Here is a 20199-nt window from a genome sequence, read left to right as displayed (position 1 = left end):
GCTTAGATGTTTGAACTTAAATGCATCACAAACCTAGTTGAATGTACCAACTCTTCCTGAGTTGGTCTAGTCGGAATTCTGCTTAAGTATGTGATTGGCTTTTTGAAACGTTGATTATATCGTAAAATTTTCCTTAAGTAATAAAACTGTTTATCTGTGTTAAATAATATATATTATTTTTAAAATGCAATATTTGCATTGCCTCATTGGTTACATATCTAAGTATGGGCCTCCCTCGAGCATTCCGACAATGGTCTTGTCCATCATTAGGCCTTTGCGGTAGGGAGTTGCTTGGCGGATCCTGCAAGTTTTTCTCTACTTTACATGTAAATTTTGTTTGGAAAAAGAAGGCCAGATTCTCAGTTTTTGTCAACTTTTGTCTCGTTAGTTATTCGACTTATCGTGTGAAGATACAAACAACATATTTTGGGGCGTGGTGTACTCGTTCAAAGCCAAAGAGGGAAGGGAGGTATCGGTGAGTCTGAGTGTCCGCGGCGGAGCTTATGATGCCGACGTTGCGGGACAGCACCATGTCCCACCCCGGCGAGAATTCCCACCAAGTCCGGGTAAAAGCTTATTATAAAGGGTAAGAAATCAAAACGTCTCATACTTAGTAGTCAATGATATCAACAAACCCATAAGTGTAAGTTTTAGACTTGGTTGCTAAGCAGTTGGCTAGCGTTAAGCTAAGTCAGCTAACGGCTAATGTTAGTTATCAGTAGGTTTCGGTAAACTTGAGCAGTTTGGCAGGTGAGACTGTCCAGACACCCCGCTAGCAGAAAGCCAGTCCCTCCGTGGAATGCCAGAAATGTGTCAGATAGATCCCGAAATTAGAATTGGTTTCAGTTTAGTGAAAATGTGTCAATTTTAACAGAGTTTGAAAGCTTTTAGGGTCTTGATTCTAGTCTGCCATCTCAGCTAGCTAACAGTTGCTAACTAAGTTGACTTGTCTCCAGCACAGTTTAGTAAGGATTTGGATTGTTGTTACGGGTGGATTTGCATGTGTTTTCTGTTGGTTGTTGTCACAGTTTACAGCCAAATATTGATGTTGGGTATAATGCAGGCAGGTGTTATGTGACATCACAGCAATAGAGAAAGTATGAAATATCAAATTTACCTGTACTGACTATTGATGTTTAGTTGGACTACCAATCATTGTGCAGTAAAGCTGTTATTTTAAACTATTAGTACACAGCTATATGGAATACGTTATTAGTCATTAATCAAGTCAATAAAACACTAGATGCTGAAAAGAGGGTTTAAACAATCTATACTTAGCATGTTATGATGTAGCTGTTTCCACGTAATGTTGGTCCTAATTTTGAAGTTATTTCAACTTTATGTAAATATATGAAAGTGGATTGCTTACTCATCCCTTACAACTCGAAATCCAAACAGTTTATAATAGAGGAATGCAAAATAACATTTTATGACTAAGAAATCCATATACATTGCTTTTTGTAACCTTCTTATAAGTTTTAGATGACGCTTAAATGTTTCTGGTAATTTTTTTTGTTGACTATTGAGTCATTTCATCCTTTGTGATGAAAATGTTTGATCACAGCGCTGTTCTAATGTCTTTTCTCTCTCTCTTTTTATTTAAACAATGCTGTCTTTCTGTCTGATGGAGTCAGTGATTGGAGGCTTGAAAAACATGTAGTGCAAGTCATATCTGCCAGGCCTGTTGTATTCTTCATGTGAGACACACCTCAGGAACTCTGAAATGCGTGGTGATGATTAGGTGTCATCTCACAGAACAAAGCATCTGAAGTATTTATGACATTGCTGCTGAGGAATCTCAGCTATGTTCCCTAAAAGGAAAAGCAGTATAATTGTCTCAATGTTTTGCTTTAGGATTAAGCCAGGATATCTTAAAAGTTATTAGTATTTCTCTGCAGACTAGAAATATGATGTGGAAGGGGTCATGGAGATTAAATCATGTTCTATCCTTGTGTGACTTCTGCTTCCTAATTAAATAAGTGACAAGACTTATGTACATATATACATTTTTAAGTGTAAAATAATAAATAGTTAAATCTCATGATATTACAACCCCCCTTGTGTGGGGAAAAATTAATTTCAAACCCCATTCTACTTTTCCCTCTTCGGTTTTAGCAGGATATATACCTGGCATACATATGGACGTATGCAGGATACTTTTAGGTTGAAAACACACCAGTTTTGAGGCTTGATAATGTGCATGTTTTCTTTCAAGCATGCAGACAACTGACTTTGTAGATTTGTTTCAGTTATCTGATTGCAAGGTTTATCACTGAAATGAGAATTTTAGAGAAATCAGTCTGGAATGTTTGCATTGATGCTTTAAACCAGAGGGGAAAAAAGAAAACCCAGAAATGTTAATTACTGAGCTTTTTTTTTTATTGACGTCACTTAGTTGGTAGTAATGTCTCAGCTTAGATATTATCTACGTAGTGTCCTTTCTGAGTTCATTCTTATTTGCGTGTCTGCTGTCATTCAGTACCAGAATGTGCAGACTGGTGTCAGCTTGTAGCAGTCTCCGTCTGTAACTGGCTCATCTTCATTTGGTCCCGCTTACACTGAAAGTCGAGACCACATGACTAAAAAGCAACCTATTGATACTGTTGTGTAACAATTACTGTTAATAAAAGACATCGTAAGCATCAACTATTTTTTTTATCTTTATCTAAAAAACATTTCTTTATTTTTATTCACACTTTTCCAAAGCTTGTTAAGCTTGTGATTATATTTAGATTTAGATGTATTTTATTATTCCCTCTGTATACTAATTTAATTAGTAATAGTAATATTAATAATATAAATGTTACTGCGATATGATAAACAGGAATGGAAACTAATATACTGTATAAATCTAATGTAAAACAAAAGTAATGTAATCATAACTAAGATGCTGTTACAAGGACATAGTGGCATTTAAAATGTTCTTTCTCTGAAAATGATTAAAAAATAGTAAAAGATTAACACATTTTCAAAGGGCTTAAAATCAAAGGTGAAACTGCATAATTGGCAAAAATATATTTTGTTTTGGTCACTGTAATATGGGGGTAAAAGTCAGATTAGTACAACAGAAAAGTTTGAAAAAAAATTGTGCTTATGTATATGCAGAACCTGAATTTTGTTTATTAATATCTGAGCCAAAATAATTTGCTGAATATTCTCCTTCACAGACTAATAGGTTCTTGGCAGCTACAGGTATCAGGCAACAGTGACAGTTCTCTATTCACTAAATGACTCTGCTGGTCATTGATGCGACAGACAGATTGGCTCGTCTATTTACTCATTTTTAACTACACATCTTTTTTTTTTAACACGCTTTTCACTGATGGTGTCACAGATGGTTTTGTCTACAAACCATCTGGTAAGTCAAGTTTCTTAACACGCAGAACCTAGACATTATCAAAGTCAGTCACAGGAAGGATGCAAGGATTTAACATGACTTTTAATACAGCCAAAGAAAAGAAGGACTTTGCTATATTAAGGCCCTAAATCAAATTTACTTGCATCATTATTCATGTTTATAAACATTTACATCAGTAAGTATGGGAGATGACAAAATGACAAACCATATATCTTAGAAGCCATGGTGCAAATTTTGAATGGGCCTAAAAATTGTTTGGAGGTTAGGTGCACCAAAGTTAGACTACAGACTTTAACACGGTGGAAAGCTCCTATTTTATATGTGACTTTTATTAAACAAATAATCTATGTTACACCTTTACTCTCTCAAGCTAAAAAGTTAAATTCTTTACAGAGTTCCTAGCACTTGACCTACAGTGTTCCTTATGTGTCAAATAAACCTCAGGATTCACATGTAGGGCATGTTGTTTGGCCAGAAATGGGGATTACACCAGCTAGATGGAGCAGTTCAGTTATTTCCCCCTGATTTTAAAGGAGTTTCTCTTTAAAGACTCTATCTGCATGGCTGCTTGAATGCTCAGCTTTGTTTGAATATTGTTTCTAGCCTTGCTCTCTACATTATCCTTGAAAGCCCCTCAAGCACTTAAGTACAAAGTCATGCAGCCATCCGTCCACTAACCCCAAAGTTTTTTTTTTTTTGTTTTGTTTTTTTTGCCTGGTTTCTAAAGGCTGAGGCACTGGTTGTGGAGGGGATGTTGGGCATTTTTTATATGGTTTTTGAATTTGCAATCTGTGACAGCCAATTTTCCTAATGCTCATCAAAAATTCATTCCCTCATTGACAGCAGAAGACATTGAAGAGCCTTCAAAATTTCCTTCAGGTTAAAACAGGCTAATCAAGCACTTTTAGGGCTGATTAACTTTGAAAGGCTCGTTATAAACAAACTAAATACGCTCATTGTGCCTGAAGCATTGAGAGTATAAATAATACTGGCAGATTCTCCATTCAAAAGCGGTATGTGAACATGTATGTTAGCAACTCAAAAAATGACTCCTGCCATTTTTATGTGAGTCATTACAGCATCACTCCTCTCCAAAGTTAGAACTCTCCACATACTTATTGTCCTGGCTGGGCTTAAGTGTAATGTGGAAGGTGTAGGAAAACCCCTATCTCATGGGTGTGGATATCTCAGATTCTCAGCTGCATCATGTCTACACATCTTGCGCATTGTGTGTGATAGTGTCTGTCACTATGAATGACCTTGTCCCCGGCCTAGCTGGAGTTTGTGTGGTTGGTGTTATTATGCTCTGGATAGTTAACTCCCTCCTGTTTAACACTGCAGGTGGGCCATGTTGCCTGGAGACTACAACATCCTGCAGTTAAGACCCACAGATCCATGTTTCATTACTGGGGACGGGGGGTGTTTTTTTGTTTGTTTTTAGTAACTTCAGCATCTTTTGGGTGCTTTAATTTTGAATTTTGGTGTATATTTGTTGGCGTTTGATTTGCACAGGTTGTATAGGGGTGTTGCTAGGGGAATATCCCTGCATGGCAGCGGTGACAGAGAGATGGATGGTTCTGGGTGCCTGTGGAAGCCCAGAAAGGCACACTGACCCTTTTTTTCCCCCCTGCTTGAGTGTTCGTCAGTGACGAATTGCTTCATGGTGGGCAGATGGGGCTGCAGAGTCTTACTTATGATGGTTAAGTCATCCGAAGTATAGGTCAGCACTCCCCTCCACCTCCTCCTCCTCTCTTTTCATTTTAGCTGTACTAAAGGATGGTGCAGAGTGGAGGAATGCCAGGTGTGTGTGGAATGCTACTACTCCCTGTTCCTCACCAGAAATAAGCTACCAGTCCCACACCACACAATCCTTCTGTTATAGTCACCCTGAGGAATCTCAAAGAATACTTTCCTTTGTCATGCACTGGTGAAAAGGGTAGTTTTGTTTACTATAATTATTTGACTAGGGCTGTTTAATATATTTAACACAAAGGCAAGGAATATATTTTACCTATGATTGATTTTTCGATTGTAACACATCCTCACACCCAATTCTTTTTACATTATTGCTGTCATATTTAGGTTTTTCATATTTAAAAGTAGGAATATTTTAATTGTTATTAATAATGTAAAATTCAGCTTTCCAAAGAGTAGCATTAATCTTCCTACATAAATATTGTCTCATTCAAGTTCAATTTAATCATTATTTGGCTAAAACTATTTGAAAATAGATATTTAAACTTTTGATCAACTTATGACTTGTTGCCTCAGTTTTCATCATTGGTCTTGCAGCTTTATTTTCAGAAAATAATTATGCAAACAAGTACAAACATTTTGGCTTTAAATAAATCATCAAACTTAATAACATCTTATCTTAACAGCTAAAACAATTATTGGTTTGGATTTCAAGCTATTTGGAATTGTCAGAAAAGTTGTGTTGGCTGTACCACATTATTAAAAAGCCTGTTAGACCACCATATGGAAAAGAACATTTTTTGGCTTCCCACTTTGAATATATTTATCACTATGCCAACTACCAGTTTCCTGTACTAGCTATAGCCCTTAGTTATTTAGGTGCTTATTTGAAGCACCTGATTAGTGCCTAAAATGTAACTACAGCATAAACACAGCATTAGGTAAAAATTCACTGCTCAGGCCCAGTTAGATTTCACTCCATTAAAGGCCATTTTAAAAAACAGTTTTGGATCAACCGTAGTTGCAGTGTGGGAACGGTAGCGTGATGTTTGTGTACTCTGTCCTCAGATGTTATCAGGGCTGCAGGAGGGTAGAGCTGCTATGCTGGTCCTGGATGTGAGATCAGACAGTAGCAGTGTGTAGTTGCCAATCTTTACCTCTCTGTCCAAGGCAATGATTTAAACCAGGAGGATGGAGGAACAGGGTGAGAAAATGAAAAAGGGGAAAGAGGATAAACTAGTCATCAGAGTGAATCTTAGCATATGTGTATGTTTGCTCATAGTGTTTGTTTTAATTCTAAAAAAAAGAGATTTTTTTCGTATCTGAACACTGAAGTTGTGTGATTACCAGAAACTTCAAATGGTCAACCTTAATCTAAAACTGGACTATCATCCAGTAAATCATTGTTGTCTGTGTGTTTGCTCCTGGCAAGAATTAACCCCACACTGACCGTACACACACTAGATGTCCTTGAAAGAGTGTGTTGTTCATGCCACGTGTTAGGATTTTATCATCCTGCTATAAAGCTCTTAAGTTGATGGAAAAAGTCCATCTTTGCCCTTGTGGTCACTGCCTGGCTGTTGAAACAGATTTTACACAGTATCCATTTTTTATTCCCATCTGTTAACTTTATTCCCTTTGATTTAGCTCATTCCATCTCTCCACTTAGTCCTGGTCCTTCACATATAAACTCCAGAGCTCAGACCTCTGTCGCCTGCAGATATGAAAAAGCAGCTGTGTACTTATTTCATCCTCTGGCCCACCTCTGTTTACAACCAGAATACAAAGTGCTGGAGTCAGGTGACATCGATCCTTTTGACACTCTGAGAGAGGCAGATGATCACTTTGTGATCTGTAGTCCTCATTTAGTGTTTTACTGTAATGTTTGTTTGTGTTTAACTTCATGAGACAAAACAAAACTTAATTTATGGGAGTAAGCTGAATGCTTGAGAATTATAATAAGGCCGTTTATGAATCTGGGACTGATGGGCCTTAGTTTTGCACGTGTTGTGAAAGTAAAGCAGTGGTATGGGACAGTGAAGCTGATTCCTCATTGATGTGCCTCTGAGTCAGCAAGTAGTAACAGGCTTCCTCTGATTGGCATCTGTGACTAACTGAAGGGGAATGGCGGTGAGTTAGAACTTTTTTTTTTTCCCTAAAAGGTGCAACTGATATGTGAAAAGGTCTATGGACAGTTGGCCAGAGTAGTTAAAATACATGAACCAGCAGTGTCTAATCTGATTCATTATACTTTAGTCTGTGAGTCTCACTTCCTCTTTTTGAGCATTGCACACGCAAACACACTTATTAGCCTCTTTTCCTCTTGTTTTTGCTTTTTCTCACACCCTTGTCATGTTGCACAGATGAATGCACCTAAATGTGACAGACTGCAAGACTCAAATAGAGCATTGTTTTTTGTAAAACCTTCTCACTTCTTTTCTCTCCAGAAAATGTCTGGCATTCACCAGAGTTTGTGTGCTGCACCGAGAGAGGCAGATATTAGAGGAGTAGTTTGAACTACATGTTCATGAGTAACAACTTAAGGCACAGTTTTATCATTAGATAAGCTAATTGTCAAATGAAAATGCGTGGCTTTTGTTGTAGCTTCTTAGATGTTGCCTCTGTGCCTAGTATTGTTGTCCAGACAAAAAAAGAAAATCTCATTTTAAGACATAACTTATAATGAGTGAAATAATTGGCCTTTACTTATTTTCAACAGGGACATCATGATCACGCATTTTGAACCATCCATCTCATATGAGAGTCTGTATGGGGAGGTGAAGGACATGTGCTCCATGGACAATGACCAGCTCTTCACCATGAAGTGGATCGATGAGGAAGGTATGTTGGCCTTTCACTGCACACATGAGTGTTTTCACATGAGGAACAATGAGAAAGCAGGCCTGTTAGATTGTATTAAAATTTACCCCATAGGAAAAATACATACTCGAGACAAATCAAGTTTATGATTTCAAATTTAGAGGACAAATTTACAGAGGTTTAATCTGTTGCCTGTGGTGGAGTTATGTGCTAATATAAACACATGCTCACATCTATATCGCTTTAAGGTGCTCAGTCTTGTCTTTTATAGAGCACTCCCATTCAATTGTGTCAGACAGTTAGTCAAGCAGCAGTAATGGTGTCATAGGAAAGATGGAGCCATCAGATCTTTCAACTCAGGATAAGGTCAGCTTGCCAAAACTCATTAGACTTAGATCAGCTCCCACTTGTAGCTACCTGCATACAATTACTGGCTTCATTAGCACATGTCAGTAATAAAAGCTGCCTGGTGGTCTTTATTAAATGCACTGTTTGGAGCTAACTGTCTCATCAAAGACTCCATACATAGAGACCACACAATTGCAGCTGCCTATTATGAATTTAACTAATTTTCACAATATTTATAAGACACTTTGGAAATTAACACCAGTCACATTATTTCTGCTGAAACCTCTGTTAAGAAATTGTAAACATGCTGAGAAAAGAACAAATTAGCTTCTACCTTTATTACACATGTGTGTCAGTAAGACTCTTAAATACAAAACACTATTTTGGATGTTCTGCATGTTCTGCAAGATTAAATAACTTACTCATGTTTAGCTATTACTGTAGAAAAACGCTAGACAAATCTTTTGTGGAAACTTACCTAAGAATAAATTTGATGAGGTATTCCCTAAAGCAAATATTTTAGGGTGTTCTGACTGCTTGTTTGAGCAAACATTATCCTTCTGGAAACTGTGTTTTTCATTCTTTTTAGATGTGTTGTATAAATATCATGAATAATTAATTGATGGTTGAAATGCTGAAAAATCCATTATGTCATTTTTATAATCAGTTAACATTTAATAGTTTGTTTTAGCCTTTTGAATTATTTACTGCTTTGTGTTTCAAAAAGCTCATTAATATCATTTGAAGCTAATCCTGATGATCCATCCTGCTCTGTATGTGGTTCTGCACATATCACCAGTTCAGCCACTTCACTTTTAATCAGCATGTGTCACAGCTGCCACCATAGCTGCAGAAAATGTTCATAAAGATGGTTAAAATTAACATCTCTGTATCATAGTATGGCGTTAGCATATCTAGTTAAAAAACAGAATAAGGTGTTTCACCGTACAACAAATAATTGGCACACTCCAAAAATCTGATCATAATCAGACCTGTTTCTCTTGTTCGAACACATCACACTTTTAAGTGGATCACATTATTGACAGCCAAAACAAAGATATAATAATTAATCAGGAAAATAAAAGCTGTGTTGCGTGCAGTGTAGTTTTTCCTTTTTGTTTCTGATTCTGATAAGAACAAACAAAACACCTGTTCCTGAAACCAAAGCTCTGACTTCCTGATCGTCGCAGTCCACCCACTAGTTCAACATTCCTCTACAGCAGTTTATATGATTTTATGTCTATACACTATGTGTCATAGTTTCTATCCTTGTGCTATTTTTACTTTTAGCAGTTTGTGATCGTGATTAAGTGTTGTAACTACAACACTGATAAAAAAAAAAACCTGATTGTCTAAGTTGCAGGACTTTTTCTGTTTATGACAATTAGTGGCGTTAGTGGGATTTTACACTAAGTGGGATATGAACACTTAAAAATAAATTTAACCTGCACTATTACACAACAGTTTCTGACTCCCACTCATCTTAACACCAACTATTGTTCAGTTCAATTCTTAATTTAGTTCAGGGATGTCCAAAGTCTGTCCTCGAGCCGCTGTCCTGCAGGTTTGGGATGCTTCCTGCTGCAGCACACCGGAAACAAATGAATGGGTCACCATGTTTGGAAAACACTTGACAACAAGCTGTTGAGGAGAGCCATTTAGTTTGAAACAGCTGTGTTGGAGCAGGGAAACATCTAAAACCTGCAGGACTGTGACCCTAGGGGCCTGGAGTTGGACACCCCTGATTTAAATGTTTTCTCAGCAGATCATGCAGGAGTGTTTATGTTTTTTATTTATTTTTATTTATTTATTTATTTATTTATTTAGCACATAATAAAAGACTGTATAATACAAGAATACAAAAATACAAGTCAAACGTACAAATTCATGTGCATGGAAGTGGTGGAAGCCCAAATGGGCTTATAAAAAAAAACCACGCCCAGTCAATTCATATTATTAGTACAATCATGTGTATAAATATAAAACAGCATCAATGTAGAACATAATAATCTTCACAGTTCACATTTTAAAGCATTAATATCTCGCCATCAGCTTATTTTTTAGTCTGCTTTTATACATAGTCAGTGATACAAAGGGTTCCACAAGATCAATATTAGTATTCCAAAGTTTAGCACCATGGAATCTAATTGAGAATTGATCACGCAAGGTTTTATATAAAGGAAGGTGTAAATTTGTAGCTTGTCTAGTAGGATAATTATGAATTTGAGTGTTATTTTGAAAATAACTTTTAATATAAGAAGGCCAATTGGAATCATATTGAGTTCTGAACACAAATGTACAAGTAAGAAGTGTGTTTATATCAAAAATATTCAAGATTCGTAATTTATTGAACAAAGGTGCACTTGGTGTATCAGATTTGGAAAAAGTAGCTATCCGTAAAAACTTTTTCTGTAAGAAAAATATTCTGTTTAAGTGAGTTGTAAATGTTGCTCCCCAAATAATATTACAATAAGTAAGATAGGGATAAATTAAACTATAGTATAATGTTACAAGACATGAAGTATGAACATAATGTCTTATTATGCTTAAAATTCCAACTGATTTAGTTATCTTTTTGCAGACATGTCCAATTTGATCTTTCCAACTAAGTTTCTCATCAATCCAGACACCCAAAAAACATGCTGATGGAACTTGCACTATTTCCTCATTATCCATTTTAATTTTAATTCGATCACTATATGTTTTATTTCCAGCAAATAAAATAAAACTCGATTTTTTTATATTTAATGATAATTTATTTGCTTTAAACCAGTTTGAATAATTACGTAGATTGTGATTTAATTGATTAATTAGAGTAGCCATATTTCTGTTTGAGATTAAAAGATTAGTATCATCTGCAAAAAGCAATGGAAATGCAGAACTAGATACGGCAGCAAAATCATTTATATAAATAATAAATAACAACGGTCCCAATATTGAACCTTGTGGAACTCCATATTTGATCAAATTCATTCTTGATTTATAATCATCGATAAAAACATACTGATTTCTATTTGATAAATAGTTTCTAAGCCATTTGTATACAGTATCTTTAAAACCATATTTATGAAGTTTTAAAAGTAGAATATCATGATTTACTGTATCAAATGCTTTAGAAAGATCTAAAAATACCCCTATGGCAAATTCATTCTTATTTAAGGCAGTATGTATTCTATCAGTTAATTCAATAAGTGCCATATAAGCAGAATGATTTTTGCGAAAACCATATTGATAATTGTATAAAATTTGATTTTTTATTAGGTGTTGATTCATTCTTTTGTATACTAGTTTTTCTAAGATTTTTGAGAAACATGGTAATATTGAAATTGGACGATAATTTGAAAAGTTGGTTTGATCCCCGCTTTTATATAATGGTAAGACTTTAGCTGTCTTTAGATCTGATGGCACTATTCCGGATTTCATGGACAATGAAAAAATAAAAGTTAATGGTTCAATGACTGTTGAAGCAACTTCTTTAATAAGAGAAGCGCTGATCTCATCGTGTCCAGGAGCAGACATTTTTAAAGTTAATAGAATTTCCTTTACTTCATTCAAATCAGGCGGAACAAAATGACTAAATGATGTAAATGAACCTTTTAAATAATCTAATGGATTGAGGTTCGAACTGTCAATTTTTTTGGCAAGAGAGGGACCAACATTTGAGAAGAAGTCATTAAACTTACATGCAATATCATAAGGGTCACAGAAAGTATTGTTTCCATCTGAAAAAGTTGATGGATAACTTGGTGATGCTTTTTTTCTCTGAAGAAGCTGATTTATTTTTTTCCATGTGGCTTTAATATTTTTAACAGAATTTGAAAAATACTCAGTAAAGTATTTTTTCTTTGCCACCCTAAGAAGATGAGTGTATTTATTTCTATAAGATTTATATTTAGCTAAATTTAAAGGGGAAGGTGAGGATAAATACTTCCTGTAGAGCTTATTTTTTATTTTAGATGACATTTTCAGTCCACTGGAAAACCAAGGATTATTATGTTAATTATGTTGTACGTCCCTCATCTTTTAATAGAAATGCAGAATATTTACCACTTAACTGTTTGTTACTGCCTGTTTTGTTCAGTTAATGTGACCTGCTCACCACTGATCTCATACACTAACAGGATAACTGCCATGTAAAATAGAAACCTGCATCACCGTTCTTGATTTCATACATTATTTTAAGGTGTTAATTATTGATGAACAAAGGTTTTTTTTTAAATTCCTGAAACTGCAGATTTTTTTTGTGCCACATGTCTATTTATCTATTAATTGTAGAGTAGTGCTGATCATTAACTGTGATTTCCCTTAGTTAAAGCTGAAATTTTGAGATGTTTTGTTTAGTCTGAGCATCAATTTAGTGATTTGAAATTTGTCGTCACGTTAAACTAGAGCATTAAATTCTCACATCTAAGCGGTTTGAACACATAATTCCATTTTTGTTAAGAAAATATATTGTTAATAACATTTTAATGATTATTTGCAAGGCAGTTGTTTAACAACCTAATTATTTCAACTTCATTTGCATTATAAATAGAATTTGACCATAATTAAAGTTTACATTATTACATTATTTATATTACATCTTCAGTAAAATGAGTTATTAAACTGATATTCACTGTTCTTTTAGTCCAAATGTTCTCAAAATGTACTTGCATGATGAAAATAATGTACCATACAGGGGATAACTTAAGTTGAGTTATGTCTTTTAAGTTTTTTTTTAAAGCTAGGTTTTTACTGTAGAAAATATTAAACATTTTCTGGTTTCCACCTCCGGTTGGTTTCTTGTGCTCGTGTGAATGTGCTGAATGACACTGGGTATCTCCTCTCCTGTCAGGTGACCCCTGTACCGTGTCCTCTCAGCTGGAGTTGGAGGAAGCGCTGCGCCTCTATGAACTCAACAAAGACTCAGAGCTCATTATCCACGGTGAGCCTTGCTGCTTTTCACACAGGCATTTTTCACAGCAACATATCGACACTTTGAGCATTTTACCCACAGGATGTCGTTGGGTTCTGTAGCCTATAGGATAATTCATACTAGTAGCAGGTCAAGCCTGTTATCTTCATCTCTTTGCTCTCCTGCTGTTGCGCTCACTTCCCTGTTGGGCTTTCTGTGAGTTGGCAGCATTATTGCATGCTCAATTTATGGTCACTGAGCTACAGTTTACAAGACCCACAGTCAGGATCATAGTTGATGAGCTTTGACAACTCAAATTTCCAGTTTTGAAAATCACAAAATATGTGGTTTTAGTGGATAAGTATCAGTAATTGCTGTTACATAATGATGATATTAGAAATGGACATGCAAATATCTTCTTACAGAATCAAATAAAATCAATCTTGTTCAATTTTTTTTTCCTTTTTCATTGTAAGACAGTTTACCTCTTTTATTAATCTTTATGTTAAGCCTGCTTTACTGTTGTTTACAAGAAATAGATTTGTATACATGTCTTTAATGTTGCTTAAACAGAATCAAAATATGAAAAAATTAGACTGCTTTTGTGTGTTTTAGTGTAGGTGTGTAATTTCATTCTTTTCATCCTCACCTGAATTTTAAAGTGTTTTATATTACGTAGTTTGAATATGTAATTATTACCATAAAGGTTTAAATTGCATGTTAAGATGATGTTCACCTTCAATGTAAAAATCCATCTTGCTGCCTTTAGTTTCTTTTAACTTTCCTTTTTTGTCTCTCTGCATTGTTTACTCTTGTCTATTTCTGTCTACATGCAGCCAGATACTGTGTACAGCACAGAGGCATCCAAACATATGTTAAATGCTGCAGTGACCTGTGCAAACAATACTTCCACTGCTAATGTCTGTCGTTGAGCCCTTGAGCTAGTTCACTTTCCTGTTTAACCATAGCCTAGTTGACAAATAGTTGTGCAACTTGATGACATCCGAAGGTTGGGGTTAAATCAGATGCTGAGTTCAGAGTTGTATATGATGCGTTATATAGAACATTTGATTGACAGGCCGTATGTGTATAAGGATGTAACCTGAGGGTAGTGGGTACGGGGCTGGAGTTAATGTAGCGTTTTAATCAAATCAGAGGTGCCAGGTCAATAGTGCAGAGGATGCCACTGTGATGCTAGAGGATGGATTTGTGGTGGGGGTGTTGAGGAGAGGATATGACGGTGCCGTAGGGGGCCGCCAGGTCTGCCAGTTAACGAGCTTGTTGTCTGCAGCCCACGCCTTGCCTCTGACTCACACGGCTTCAGGTCTGTGTCACTCTGTCTCTCTCATCGACTACTATAAGGTTGTTTCTTTTGTTGTTTCTCTGTAAATTGTACACGCAAATACACTTATGAGCGTATTTCATTATGAATAGCTTGAGGCGATAGATTTTTGCTACAGGTTGTAAATGTTAAATGGCCTGCATTTTTATAGCTCCTTTTAACCTCAGTGGTTCTGCAGAGCACTTTGGGATTTTTCTCATTCAACCATTCACTTATTCACTGTCACAGCAATATCACAGGAGCTTATGGCAGAAAATAAAATATACCCAAAAGCAGAGATGTTTTCGCAAGTCCAGGTCAAGCTGAAAGTCTGTTTTAGTTGTAATAAGTAATTTCCCATGCAACACTTGCTATCTGATCTGCTTAGAAGATGCATTATAATATCCAAGGAATTTAAAATCCGTACTCACCCTTTATCTACCAGCATTTAACAGCATGATCTTTAGCTTAAACTGACATATGCTCCGTCCCTCACCTCTTGACAATTTCGTTCCTTTACTGAATTCAGAAAACTTGTAGATGAACATGAAAAATTATTTAATTTAATAAATATTCTCTTAACATAACTTATCTAAGAGTTTTTATTGTGAAAACCCGTCTGGACCCAAAGAGAAATTTTCAAAACTAATACTGCACGTTATAGCTTTTTTTTTCCCCTGAATTTAACGAGTAGGGCCAATATGCTACACTTTAGTACACGGGTCACCTGCACTGAAGTGGCAAAATCACAGTGTATGGAAACTGCTCAGTAAATGTCTCGTTCTACTTCTGAACACCTTCAGTGGAGCTAATCTAATGGAGTTAACATTATTTTAGTATAAAGGTAGTAACAAGCTAACATTTACAATGCTGTGGCTCTAAGCTCGTTGCAAACATAGATGCTGATATTAAGCTGTCATATTACAGTGATTAATTTCTCCAGGTGTTTTTAAGGTGGATGTGGTGGATCCAGCGTCCTGGATTTCAATACCACAGATGTTGCAGTTTGCTGCTCTTATATTTGTCCCTTTTTTTTGTTTTAAAGTTGCAGCGGTGGTGTAGCAACAGATGGCGCTGCCATTGTTTTACAATGGTAGGGTCTGTGTTTGTGTAATGTTGTCTGTATTGCATCTGGAGAAATGACAGCACACAACACAGCAGACAGACGACTGGAGAGAGAGAGAGACAAGATCATGAAAAAAGTAAGATTGTTGATGAGTCTCAAATTGTGAGTCAGAATAGAGTCGAAAGTATTTCAAGTGTGAGTCCGAGTCGAATCTCAAGTCCCTGGAAATGCAAATTAAGTGCAACTCGAGTCTGAGTCCCAAACTCAAGTCCCTATCTGTGCCCAGAGGCAGGAAAACCTGAAGCTTCCTGTGGATGTTGCCAGTTCTAACTTCTTTATCGAGTGAATTAAAGACTTTCTGTAAGTAATGTTGTGTTTTTCTTTTCAGTGTTCCCATGTGTACCAGAAAAACCCGGTATGCCCTGTCCAGGAGAGGACAGTAAGTTCAACCCTTTAAGAGTTAGATATTTTTTTAAAACTTGCATTTAATTCATAAAATTAAATTAATTTAAATCTAGGACACTCAAGCAAAGCTTTTTACTTGGATGGATTTCAGAATAGTAATTACTCAAAAGTATGTCTTTAAAGGATCAGTTGGATCTTGAACTGGTTAAATAAGTTCCTGAATCAATGTTAGAAATACTTTCATAGCCTTTACTATCATTGATGATTTCATCTTTCATCTCAATTTTCTTCTGCTCACAGTTATGAAAAACAACTTACGTACCTGTCTTTGGATTTAATGTTTCCTAGGAGCAGGACTCTTGAACTCAGGTCATCAAGGGGCACTGTCTCCCAAGTTTGAGATGTTTTCCTGCTCCGACACACCTGATTCAAATTAAATGGCTGCAACAGCTTGTTTGGTTCAGCACAATGACTCATTATGTGAGTCAGGTATGTTGAAGCAGGGAAACATCTAAACCTTGAAGGACAGTGGCCCTCGGAAAACGTATTAGGATTTAAAAACCATGCCTGAGTAATGTCAACACAATAACTAAACATTAAATGGAAATTTAATTGTACAAAGTGGGGGGTCGGTGTTAATATCATACATTACTTTTTATTTTTACAATGTAATAAATTAAATGCAAAAAATCCAAATACTTCTAAATTGTTATCAGTACTATAATAGTAAATATTAATAAATAAATTAAAAATAAAAAACATCCTGACTAAATAATAACAAGACTTACTTTTTTAGCCATATCAGCCAGCCCAAATAAGAAAAACAGATCAGAGCCACACTGCCCACTGCTTTTAAAGCAGATTATTTGTTTTTACAACAGCTAAACATATATGAGACACTGAAGGGGGAAAAAACACCCAATTTTTGAAGCTTGTGTTTAATTGACTATATTGTAATCTCTACTGCACAAGATTGATCTAAATATTTTACTCTTTCAGCGGCTCTCTTTCTCTGTCTTAGAGATCAATCCAATATAATTTAGAGGTTGTGAAACTTAACTTAAACCTGGAGGTTTTAACCCACATGTCATTATTGATTCTGGCTTAAAAATTCTTCATCAGCATGACTGTAGAAAAAGGCATGAATTTTGTAAAGCTTGGACAACATTTCAGTTAGGTAATTAACCAAAACAATTGAGTGTGTTTAACTTGCATGACAATCATCAAACGGGATTATTTTTTTAATGGGCTTGCAATTGAAATATACTGCAAATCCGTGTTTGAAATAATCACAAAGCCAAGATCTTATTAATCAGATAAGCCTTTTTAAAGGGCTGAATTGGTTAAAATACTATTATCAACTGAAAATACAAGATTCGTGTTAGATTAAATTTTACAGGCCTCACCTTAAATTTTATATGCATGAAAGCATAAAATCACACCAACATGATCTTCTTCTTTTCACAGAGTCAATATATCGCCGCGGTGCCCGGCGCTGGAGGAAGCTTTATTATGCGAGCGGTCACGCCTTTCAGGCCAAACGCTTTAACAGGGTGAGACGCAAAAGTGAATTTTCTCTACCAGGGTTTTGTTGTTTTGTTGCCCTTAATTAATCAATTTCTGGGTTTTAATGGCTTTGTGTTATATATATTTAATATGTCTTACATCACTAAATAATTGTGTAGGGCCTATGGCAAAAAGAGCAAAAGTTAGCATTTGAAAACCAGGGGCATCATAATCAATTTGATAAAATAAAGCTGGGCTTTATTAGGATTTGAGTCTCGATGACATCTTTGTTTCTGCAACTTATTGTAAATATGTTTGTTATAATGTCTCTTTCTTTTTTTTCTTTCTTTCTTCCACCCTCCCACAGCGAGCTCACTGTGCCATCTGTACAGATCGGATCTGGGGTCTGGGAAGACAAGGTTACAAATGCATCAACTGCAAACTACTGGTGCACAAGAAGTGCCATAAACTAGTCACAGTAGAGTGTGGCAGACCGATGATCCAGGTGAGATCTGTGACAAATGTCATGCTCATTAGTTTGATTGCAAGTGGATCATTATTCTCCTTGACTCATACTGTAGAACCTATTTTTCCATGCTGATGGGTAATAGTGAATGTTGTTGCTTAGGAACCAATTATGCCCGGCCCTCCATCAAGTCAGTTAGACCCTGAACATCAAGGTAACGCTCACACACACACACGCACATGTACATTTTCTCTATCTTAAGGTGTTTACAGTAGTAATAAGGAGTCAAACATATTCAAGGTGTTTGCACCAGATTTATTGATGTTTGGAAGTACAGAGACAAACTGTTGGTATAATTGTTAATTTTTTGATTGAAAACAGACTTCTGAAACAACAACACCACTTTTAGATCTTTGTGCCATAAAATGACAATTTGCCAGCTTGTCATCGGCTCTAACCCTAAAGCCACGGATTCCCTTCAGACCATGAAAATTGTTATAAGCAGATAATAAACACAAGTATACTCACTTTTTTTTAATATTATGAAAGTTGATACTGTTGTGTTAACCAAGTGTTGTTAGTACATAAATTGAAAATGCCCTTTTCACACAGTTTTTTCATGCAATTTACAATTGGACATTTTATTTAAAGGAAAAATAATCAAATTACCCCATTGTAGTAAAGAAATCCCCCCCCCCCCCTTCCCTTTTCTGGAGATACTTTCTGGCCACCTGGGGTGTTGTGAAGCGCCATCATGGAAACATTGGGATATGTCACAGACTCATTAATAGAGAGTTTTTGTTGAATTAAGGAGGAGAGAAACACTCTGAACAAACAGCATATTTTCTTTTGTAGCCAAGCAGTGAGAAATTACTCTGCACAGAGTGTGAACAAAGCGTGTGACTGACTCTCACCTATTTTCTCTCTATCCTCCATCCTCTCCTATTTTTCCACTCCCCCTCTGCCTGTCTGTCACTCTGTCTGTCACTTTCTCTTCTTCGTCACTCTCTCCTCCCTGTTTTTCAGGGCCTCAGAATAAAGACTCCAGAGAAAGCTTGAATTACGATGGAGAAGAGAAAGAGGTGAGAGAAGACTTGTCGATAACCACTGATCTTTAAGCAAGTCATCTTGGCAAAATATATATATATATATATATATATATATTTATATATATACACACACATATATATATTTGGAAGCATAAATTGTATGTGAAGGGGAAGAACAAGATGTATGTTTGCAGATATTATGATCTTATTTTACCTGCACTGCCTGTGTAATAGAGAGCATGCAGACGTAGGCACCCTTGCAGTGGTGTTGGTATTGATTTCCTTTGGTGGAGCTAATTAAGTAACCTTTTATCAAAGCTCTTAACACCAGAAGCTGATTAATGACTTGACTTCTAGGTTGGGGTTAGCATAGTTTGGATGAAGCAGAAGAACTAAAGATGGATAAAGAATGAACTGAGTTGGACACAGTCTTTGGGGAGGGGGGTTCTCCTTTGAAGAGAGAGGTGGGATGGATCGAAACGCAAAATGTTTCACTACTGAGCCGATTACTGGAGAGAGAGAAGATGGGTGAAGAAATGGTGAATGTGGGAGTCATGTTTACAGAGAAGTGGAATTGTAATATGAGCGTCTTTCCTAATGGAGGCAGCATGATGGTTTTTAATAGACATGAAACTCATTACTAAGAGTTATTCTCAAAAAGTGGTGTAAGGAGGGGTTTCAATCTCATTTACAAAGTTGCCCAAAGGAAATCGCCCTCCTGTCTAAACCAGATCGTCTGCTCTGTCAATAGTTCAGTGAAAAAATCATATTGAGAGACGTTGATGAGTTAAAATGATTCGTGACAAATTATCTCAGAGCTGACTTTGTGCTCATCATATTTAGTTGTTTGCTGTTTGTATGATGGGCTCATCGTTTTGCTCTTCTTTTTCTTCCTTAATGTCCCTTCCAGGCACGGAGCAGTAGAGACACAGGGAAATCGCCCTCCAGCCTGGGTCTGGCAGACTTTGATCTGCTTCGGGTCATCGGCAGAGGCAGCTACGCCAAGGTGCTGCTGGTCCAGCTGAAGAAGACGGAGCGCATCTACGCCATGAAAGTTGTCAAGAAGGAGCTGGTCAATGACGATGAGGTACTGGTGCCAAATCCCCCTATTAATTTTTTTTTTTTTTGTCTTTTACTACCCAGTTATAGAAACAATGATGTTAAAGGCCAAAAATTAATAATGCTCTTCATCACAGCACTTACTGTAGATTTTATGAATCTGTGAGCTGAAGAGTGAAATTTGTGCAAAAGTCAACCCAGTGAGCCAGTAT

At 36.2% G+C, this 20199-nt stretch overlaps 1 protein-coding gene across 1 annotated transcript in view; it reads left to right on the top strand.

The window, feature by feature from the left end:
* Nucleotides 1-253: 253 nt before the first annotated feature.
* Nucleotides 254-20199, top strand: part of prkci (protein kinase C, iota) — a 32079-nt gene continuing 12133 nt past the window's right edge. The window contains exons 1-9 of the mRNA XM_041992584.1: nt 254-586; nt 7773-7894; nt 13056-13145; nt 15891-15941; nt 17375-17460; nt 17781-17918; nt 18042-18093; nt 18906-18961; nt 19839-20015. Coding sequence (XP_041848518.1) covers nt 504-586; nt 7773-7894; nt 13056-13145; nt 15891-15941; nt 17375-17460; nt 17781-17918; nt 18042-18093; nt 18906-18961; nt 19839-20015 — 855 coding nt within the window. The 5' untranslated portion in view covers nt 254-503. The remainder of the gene's footprint in view (nt 587-7772; nt 7895-13055; nt 13146-15890; nt 15942-17374; nt 17461-17780; nt 17919-18041; nt 18094-18905; nt 18962-19838; nt 20016-20199) is intronic.

This window comes from Melanotaenia boesemani, chromosome 8 (assembly GCF_017639745.1).
Source record: "Melanotaenia boesemani isolate fMelBoe1 chromosome 8, fMelBoe1.pri, whole genome shotgun sequence".
Lineage (NCBI taxonomy): Eukaryota > Metazoa > Chordata > Actinopteri > Atheriniformes > Melanotaeniidae > Melanotaenia > Melanotaenia boesemani.
The sequence above is the reverse complement of the archived record's forward strand: the minus strand, read 5'-3'. Positions and strand labels throughout refer to the sequence as shown.